This window comes from Dendroctonus ponderosae, unplaced genomic scaffold, assembly GCF_020466585.1.
Source record: "Dendroctonus ponderosae isolate FM_Combo_2020 unplaced genomic scaffold, Dpon_F_20191213v2 Dpon_F_20191213_1, whole genome shotgun sequence".
Taxonomy (NCBI): domain Eukaryota; kingdom Metazoa; phylum Arthropoda; class Insecta; order Coleoptera; family Curculionidae; genus Dendroctonus; species Dendroctonus ponderosae.
In genome coordinates, this window is record NW_026017110.1 from 4,866,672 (window position 1) to 4,875,449 (window position 8,778).

Genomic DNA, 8,778 nt, shown 5'->3' on the forward strand with positions numbered 1-8,778 from the left:
AAAGGTTACTGACGTTATTATTATCGCAATTTTCAAGTTTTGCAATCCACTTTGAAGCAAAAGTCGGGTTTTTAATCTGATACGGTTTTTGCTTACTAGTGCCGATGCGGATTATGAATTTTTCAAAAGTTTGTTAAAGCAAAATAAGAAATCGACCAAAAAAAGGGTTTACCTCTATTCTGCAAAAATCCCTTGCGCTATGAAAGGGACAATTTTCAAATTTATCACGTTTTGCGAATTATTTGGTAAAACCATTCCGGTTCTTGTTCGTTTGCAGCCAAAGTGTGGCACAATTTTTTCAGATCTTTGCCATTCAAAATGGAAACTTAATAAAAACTTTGAGATTTATTATGAAATAGAGAATACTTTGTGAGCTTGCAATTTTCAAGTTTATCCAATTCTTTGTGAATTTTTGTCAATTTTTAATGTCCAGCGTTTTAGACCAGCTGCTTTTCATACATTTTTGAAAAATTTTACCGTCAAAATCAAGAGCAAACAAGTTAAATATACTGAAAATATTAGAAAAACTTGTTAGTCAAGCGCCTGGATTTTTATACATGAACTCAGCCAAGCCGAGCTATAAAGGACAACTTTTCAACAGTATTTTAAATAAATAAAACTTATTGTATCATTACATTATATTACCATACGTTAATGACATCGATGTATGCCTGAAAAATGACGATTACACGTAAGGATAGATTAGAAGTACGTGGGCCCAGTACAATTTGTTTTATCACAGCACATTTATACAAAAGCCTTTGAGAAAAGAGCTGCGGTTTTCTGGATCGAGACTCCTTAACCATTTTAAGAGCCACATTGAGAGCTTGATGGACTCTTGATGACTGGGCGACGGTAGTCCTCTCCAGCAATCCTCAGCTACATGATACAACAGCAACAATTCATACGTTATTGTCGTTAAGGAGAGGAAGAATTAGGGCAGGATTTGGATGTTAAAGTAATGCTGCAAAGGGTCTGTAGGAGCAAGAGAAAACGGAGCATTGGCTTATAAGATAGTTTTACGGGTTAAAGAGTAACTAGACCTGCATAGGAAGATGTCTAAACTGGTTGGCTGAATAAAGAAGAAATATTAAATCGGTTTGATTATTAAGGGGGCACCTGATCCAAGCAGGTCAACGTTAAAATACATTTTGATTCGTCGCACCTAATTCAACACTTTTGATCTTTGAGGTCTCTGTATATCACATCCCAATTTGCTTAGAAACTCACACCATCCCATAGGCGGCAATCGAACGCTTTAGTCCCAATTTTTTAAAGAATGATTGCCGGAATTGAATGAAGCATTAAAAATAAATAGATCAACTGGCTAAAAAAGTTGCTGAAGTAATGTAATTTTCAGTTAAAAGGCATAATTTCTAATTTTCTTTGTGTGGAAAACAAGCAGGTAGTCTTGACCGCCCGATTACAACCTCCACCATCATCCCATGAAAGAAAGAGGAGCTAAAACGATCCAAAGCCTCATTGGCAATTATGAACACTTAATAAGTTATACACGTATTTACATTGAAACATATTAATCCAAGAAGAAAGTGACTTAGGCCCAGCCAAGGCCACTTTTTCCTTCAAAAATACTTACCCTGAATGTTACCACACTTACTTTTACTAGTTCTAATCATATACAGACAGTAGTAGGTAGGCATAGGCTAGACTATAAAGAGCTGGGCACAGGTGGCGTTTGCAGGAAAACGCTTTTGGGCTTTTGTGCCGCCACCGCTTACCCAACGTTGATTGTTATTGGTTGGCTTGGTAAAGTTAACATTGTCATAAACTATACAACAAATGCAAATATGTTCAAAAATAGAATTTTTACATTCAGCAAGTCGGGGTTTATCGTTTCTGGTTGCCCTCGCAACAGCACATTCCAGCGTTTCGATTGCCAGCATGCCACACATCCTCAGTGTGCTCAATTGGCGCCCAGCAGCTCGCCAGATGATTGGTGCAGACGAAATAAAGGGGCGTCTTACTTCCGCAGCGAATGCCACATCGCCACCGGTTTGCGCAGCGTCGTCAGCATTTGGTTCCAGTGGTTCAGAGAGCGTCCGCACGCTTGCGAACCCACAATCACGTGGCCAATTGGAGCTGCCTTCACATTGTCTTCTGAGGCCACTTCGGACACAGTCAGCCTCATCTGGATCGTCTGAAAGAATCAGATATTTATAAACCAGATTTTTGCAAATTTGCACGAACCGAGCAAGCAATAAAGCAACCAAGCGCAAAACAGATTAATGAGAAAAATACACAAAAGAAATGATTAGAGGGAGCTTATCGAAACTACCTGAAACCATATTATAACCAAGATGAAGAAAAAAACCGCTTCAGGAACATCACAGTCACCAATCCCATCTCAGAGAAATAAACCAATCAGACGTGACTCACATTAAGGGTGTGGGCCGGCACGCTAAACATCATGGCCTCATTGAAAATCGGACATCGTTCACCTCGTTTCGTTGAGGTCTTCTTCTTGTTCACCTTCCTATTCTGCTGCATCAGATACACCTAATACAATCACAGTATAGATAAAACAGCGCGTAAACGCAAACAACAGTCCTTCCTTACTTTGACAAACACCTCCATGGTGGAGGTGAGTGGAAACTTGAGGTTCCGTGCCTTTACTACGACCACAGTGAGTCTTTCGGCTGTTGGCAAATAGCTCAACGAGAAAAGGATTTCACCAAACTCGGTGCCTTTCTGGAAATCTCAACTAAGTCCAAGGTGACGCGCCAAAGTGTCTTCCATACCTGCCCAGTGTCGGTGAGTGTAACCCATGTGGTCACTGGCTGCCTTAGACTGACATCAGTGAGTCGCAGCTCGCCCTCACCAATCAGCGTGTGCGATACCAGGTCAGTCGCGTAGAGGTGGAAGCACAAAGCCCTCTGCAACGAATAAAACACACCCGGAAACAGTTGATTTGCCCATCAACGAAACAGGATGAACCAACCTGCATTTGCTCCCGGGGATTGAGTGAAAAGAGAAAACGCTCTTTGTAGCTGGGACTGCTGGTACTCCGATACACCTTGGTCTGTATAGTGGCCTCTTTATCAGGCAACAGCGACACTCGGACATAAGTATCCAAGTATCCATCCACTTTTACCACTCCCGTCAGGTCTTTGGCTTCCAGTACATTCACTATGAAGTCCCAACTTTCGCTGCAAAAACCCGCGGAAAACCTCAAAGCCTAGAAACTCGACCAAGAGCTCCTACCTGTCGTATTCTAGGCCGATGCAAAGATAGCCCGTCACATTGAAGGCCTCCAAGTCGCTGAGAGCGACGGAAGTTTCTGAACAGACGCTGTCGCAGGACAGTGCCCGCTTGATGGCTACTGGAACCACTTCTGCTTCCTCAAAGCTTCCAGAGCTATCTACAAAAGAACGCTTGTCAGCTGTGGAAGACTGTTGTCTGAGTCTTACCTTTGAGCTCTTTGGATTGCTGCTGCTGAGGAAGCGCGCTCAGCTTCAAAGGGGCGCTTTGAGTGCGGGAGACGTTTCTAGCCTGGGGTGCTGGAGGCGGATCCAGACTGACCGGGAATGAAGACTGCGATGCCAACCCAGCCATATTTACCGAGCTCACCGGTCTGGGGATGGGCGAAATGGATGTTGATTCCACTAGGCCCTCCCTGGAACAGCCAAAGTCCTCAACAGCTCCCCTTTTGGATGTTCAATGTGCTCTTACGTGAAAAGCTTTTGTTTATTGAGGGCAAAGTCCTTCTCCTCGAGCTCCACTTTGAGGCTGGATGGGGAAACGGAGCCTGGCACGGGGGCAGGCCGGAGAGGCTGCGGAGGTATCATCTCTTCGACATTCGACTGCCAATTGGAGAGGCTGGTGGTGGCTACTGATGTCTTGAAGTCGCGATCGATCGAATCGAAGCGCTTGAAGCTGCCGCTGCTCCAGTCAAGTTGAATGTCTGAGTCTGAATGGACCTGGATCACATTCATAAAGGAACTTTGTAGGTGACTCCTATGTAGGTATAATTCAATGTGAATTTCTTAAAATCCATTAAAGCTTTGATCAAGCGACCTGGATACCGCAGCATTTAAATCATAATTGGAAAAGCACAGAACAGTATCCAGATAGGATCTGGACAAGTCCGCTACGTACCAAGTAACCGTTGGCGTTGTAATGGCCTTTCAGCCTCGTAAGCCCGACTTTCTCCTCCTTGTTTGACGATATCCAAGCGTTGATCCAGTTCAGAATATTCAAAGAATGGTAGAAAACCAGAATCAACAGCACGGCCACCACCACGATGCAAATAATCGTCACAGCAAACTGTTCGTTTCCCATTTCTGGACCAAAGCTAAATTTCCTGGATGCCTGACTTATAAGGCTAGAGGAACTCACCCAACGGTCTAGATCGCTGGAAAAGCACCCGTTTCTCTTCATTTCATATGGCAGGAGAAGCACCAGCGGATGCGCTTGTTCCGAGGTGCTGGACATTGGATGCACTATGAAATGTGGACATGTTTGTGGCGTTTTTTTGGCTGATTGAGCTGGTTTTTTTGCGTGTTTGGTTCAGTCACAGCAATCGCACGCGCGTCACATTGCGAGATGATTTTCCAGACAAAGCGGGCCTCAGGGCTGTCTAGTGCGCAACAACCCCCCATTTATAGGCCTGCCCTTTGCGGCGATCGTATATTTTACCTTTCCAGGCTTGCCAGAAGGAAATTTAACCGTTGGTAAAAGATGCGTCTTATTCGGAGAATAAGGCGCATTTTGATTCTGACTCTGAGCTCAAAAGCTGTATAAATTCGCAAATAGCCCGTGCAAAGGATGAGACAATGTAAGAGTTTGTTTACAAATCGACGTTCTGATCTGTTTCTATGATATGTTTTTTTAAATTAATCTTTGGGCGCATTTTCCTGGATTGCGCTGAGTGGTAAAGCCCATAAAATCAGAGAAGTCTTGCATTGAGACCTTGGACCACTTGAATCAGTCCAAAACATGCGCAAAATGGGGCCGATAGATTCAGCCGATAGATATTTCTCTCTCAACAATGCGCATTGAAGCAAATATTCAGGGAACGAGAATGTTCCGTTTAATAAAATTCCGGAAATCTTGCGGAAATTCGATGACATCCATCAGATTGCCAGTTTGGGAATATCAAAAAGTTTAAAAACGGTTCGGACATTCATTCCTCTAAACCCGAACTGGCTTATAAAATATTTTTAAGGGTCTTGGAATTGATCAAATTTTTTCCCAAAGCTTCCAAGGTTTCCCAATCGACTGTGAAAGTATCTTCTGAATGAATAAGTTGGGAAAATTTTGTGAAAAGGACTAGATGCATTATAACGTCTAAACTTTATTTAAATGTCTCTTAAAGTATGTTTTCTATTTCGAAATCAAATCTAATATTAGAAACTTGGTTTTCTAAATTACGGATCGTTCGCCACAATTTTTAGGTATCTTCAAGACCCAAATCCTGCAATAGCACGAAACAGTGAATCTGAAATATGCTCTTTTCATTTTTACATTAAATTGTGCTCTTACTTGATTTCATTCGTTCGTTTTCAAAGCTCAGAATTTCTTCAAATTAGGCCTTAAGACGGAAACCATTGGATGAATGGGGTCTCTAAGCTCTCAGGCAATTTTTCACAATTTGACTAGAAACATTGTTTTGAATTATTGATGAATTTCAACCTGGATCTCCCAGAGATCTATCACCTCTCTATCGACCAGGTTATTTGTTTTGCTTCTCTTTGAAAGTTGCGAAGATCTACTGGCAATAATTTACAACGATTTGAAAGGACATATGTGAACATTCAATAGTGACAATCCAAAATAGCTTTAAAAAACTGAATTCATTAAGCAGACACTTGAAACTTGCACAGTCCATAGACGACAGTTACGTCTCAACACACTACAAATTTCGGCCAAATCGCCTTAATCTCTGGTTTGTGGCTACTGGGAAAATATGACATAAAAATGGGCGTTTTTGCCCAAAACCACTTTTTGGTTAAAATATTCCTAACTTCCAATCTTGAGCAAGTAGACACTTGAAACTTTCACAGTCTATAGGAGTTAGTTGAGGTTCAAACTGCTGCAAATATTACCCAAATCGCCATAATCCCTGATTTTTGGTGACTTGGAAATGTTGGTATAAAAATGGGCATTTTTGTCCAAAAACACGCTTCGCTTCAAAAACTCCCAACTTCCAATATAGATCCAGCAGACACTTGAAACTTCTACAGTCCATAGACGACAGATGCAGCTTAAACTACTGCAAATATCACCCGAATTCCCATAATTCCTGATTTTTGGTTACAAGGTATATTGGTATAAAAATGGGTGTTTTCGCCCAAAAACAATATTTGCTTCAAAACATCCCAACTTCCAATCTAGAGCAGGCAGGCACTTGAAACTTTTTTGAAAATGTTTTTGAAAATTAATTGCATATATCAGATCGTTTTTCTATTATTAATCCCTCAAATTTGCAATTTTTTGTTGGCCTGCAATTGATAGTGCATTTTGTACAGGTTTGGGCAAGTTCGCTTAAATCGATCTCGAAATTTCGGTTCGCATTTATTTTATAGGCATCTGCAGAATTGATTTTCAATTGTATTGGTATGAAAGCGACTGTTTTCAAATATTCGCAAGTCAAAAACCACAGCGGTTAAAAAAAATGCATTTTGTCTATCAAACAGAAAACGTTTTCTGACTACAACTTACTACAATTTTATTCAAATCGGTCTTTTGGATATCCTAATCTCTATCAAATAGATTATGATTTTTGCTTCATTTCTTCAGACTTTCTTCAAAACTTTACTTTTGTTCATATTAGCTAAACGTGCATGTTTTGTAAAAAAAAAATTGGTAGATCGTTCTTCTATCAGCTTCAACTTTACAATTTATTACAGGATGTCTTCAACTTTAATTGATAGTGTTTACACTTTTAGTGAAGTTCATTTAAATGGCTCTCTAAATCTCGTTTCGACAATTTAAACAATTCAGTGACACAGATTGATTTCAAATATTCGCAATTCAAAATCCAAAGCTTCCAGAAAAATTCTATTTTGACTTTTTTTTAGAGAGCTTTTATTAAAATTGAACAAATTGTCCCTTGTTGTTTGGATAAAGTTTGGCTGAAAATCGTCTCTCTAATACTATACTTTCCGGAAATATGCTCTTTGCTCCATTTTTGCTCCAGAGCAATTCTGCCTCTACAATTTTATGTAAATGGTAGTCTAATTGGATTTTTTCAAATATTTTTTTATTGTAGTCATAATTCTGAGTGTAAGTATCATTAGCAATTGAAAGCCGCATTTTCCAACATTTATTGTCTAAAACTTAAACCATCTTTGAACAAGCCCTTAACATTGTCAGACAGATAACCGGAGCCTGCTTTCTGCTACAGTTTACCGAAAATTTGATGAACTTGTGCCTTTTACTGATTTTTGAAAAATTTCTAGTCAAAAACTGGCGGAACAAAATCTAGATTTAAAAGCTAATATTTTAAAATTAATTTTTCAAAATTCGAGCACGTTTGTTAGATACCATTTGCTCCATAGCATGAACCATTATTTTATCTAGTATGACCTAAGGTCTCATTTCAATGAAATGGCTGATGGATTTTCGGAAATTTTTTACGACTCACGACAAAAAAATGTCAAAAACCCCAAAATCGGCCTGTTTGAGGTACTGATCACTCTTCTCTTTAGAACTGGCCTAACAGCTTTAATGCTAATTACGCTATTAAATAATGCATGCTTTTGGCTTCAGCTTTCCACAATTTTAGTAAAATTATGACTTTTTGTTAAGGAATAATTAAGTATACCGTTTCAGTAGTTCTGAACTCTTCATACATATAGGGTGTCGCAATAAGGATGGTAAGCGGCTGTATCTTGGAAAGTATGAGTAGTAGAGTGATCGGAAAAAAAATTGATAACAAACTTGAAGAGAAAAATTTGCTGGACATTATTTTGAAATTTCTCAGATGATGTAATTGCAAATGGTATTTTAAAAAGTCGATTTTATACAGAAATTGTCCCTATAAGTGAAACATCTAATAAGTTTAGTTAAAAGATCATATAAAACCGTTACTACTTTCCTGATGAACTTTTTCCCTAACTTGTCAAATAAAGCGTGGGGGGAGAGTCAAACCGCTTAATACAAAGAAACCTGTAACTCCGAAACGGCTTCACCGATTTCAAAGATTTTACTACCAATTGAAAGAGCAATAAAACTACAATATGTGATATAAAATCAATCTTAATCAGTTTCGAAAAATCCGCTGTTCGAAAAAAATAATTTGTTTTAATTTTTCACAAAAATTTCAAATACTACCATCAAATTATTTTACACGCATTCAAAAGCCCAGGAAAAAATGAACTAAACCGCAAAAACATCATCTTAAAATAATTTCGGGAATCGATTTAATACTTGAAAATAATAAAGGTTGCCTGATTTAAATAACTAAAGCCGCTTACCATCCTTATTGCGACACCCTGTATATGGTTGGTCCGTGTGTTCGCCGCAAATCTAGTTGGAGATAACAACAGGATTTCTGATCTCCCTACAGTGGACGGTGTCTTCATGGCTAAACAAAGAATGATGTCACTACATTCAAGGCAATTTTGAAAGAAGTGTTAAATTTGGTTGATTTTTCGCAGCCAATCGCTCTGTGATTAAAAACGCAATAATTATTTGCAAGATACAAATCTATGAATCAAGATTAGCATGCTGCCGGCTGTTTCTCAAATCGCCGTTTCAGATAAATACATCATTAATTTGGAGGCAATTTGTTGTCAAATTTTGGAATGTTCTTCC

At 39.2% G+C, this 8,778-nt stretch overlaps 1 protein-coding gene across 1 annotated transcript; it reads right to left on the minus strand.

Annotated features, from left to right (window-relative positions):
• Positions 1-620: 620 nt before the first annotated feature.
• LOC109541644 (synaptotagmin-12) lies at positions 621-4,724 on the minus strand. Its single transcript, XM_048661571.1, has 10 exons — positions 4,357-4,724; positions 4,117-4,301; positions 3,691-3,938; positions 3,429-3,634; positions 3,223-3,379; positions 2,960-3,167; positions 2,760-2,894; positions 2,578-2,709; positions 2,398-2,517; positions 621-2,158 (listed from the first exon to the last, which is right to left on the minus strand). The coding sequence occupies exons 2-10, from the start codon at positions 4,297-4,299 to the stop codon at positions 1,982-1,984; spliced, it is 1,566 nt and encodes a 521-aa protein (XP_048517528.1). The 5' UTR covers positions 4,300-4,301; positions 4,357-4,724; the 3' UTR covers positions 621-1,981.
• Between the last annotated feature and the right edge of the window lie 4,054 nt (positions 4,725-8,778).

Bases quoted from the DNA above. Each gene is read 5' to 3' on its own strand.
- LOC109541644 (XM_048661571.1), bottom strand. From the start codon at position 4,299: ATGGGAAACGAACAGTTTGCTGTGACGATTATTTGCATCGTGGTGGTG. The intron at 3,939-4,116 runs GTACGTAGCGGA...AATGTGATCCAG, and splicing joins ACAACGCCAACGGTTACTTG to GTCCATTCAGACTCAGACAT. The intron at 3,635-3,690 runs GTAAGAGCACAT...TGGCTGTTCCAG, and splicing joins AATAAACAAAAGCTTTTCAC to GGAGGGCCTAGTGGAATCAA.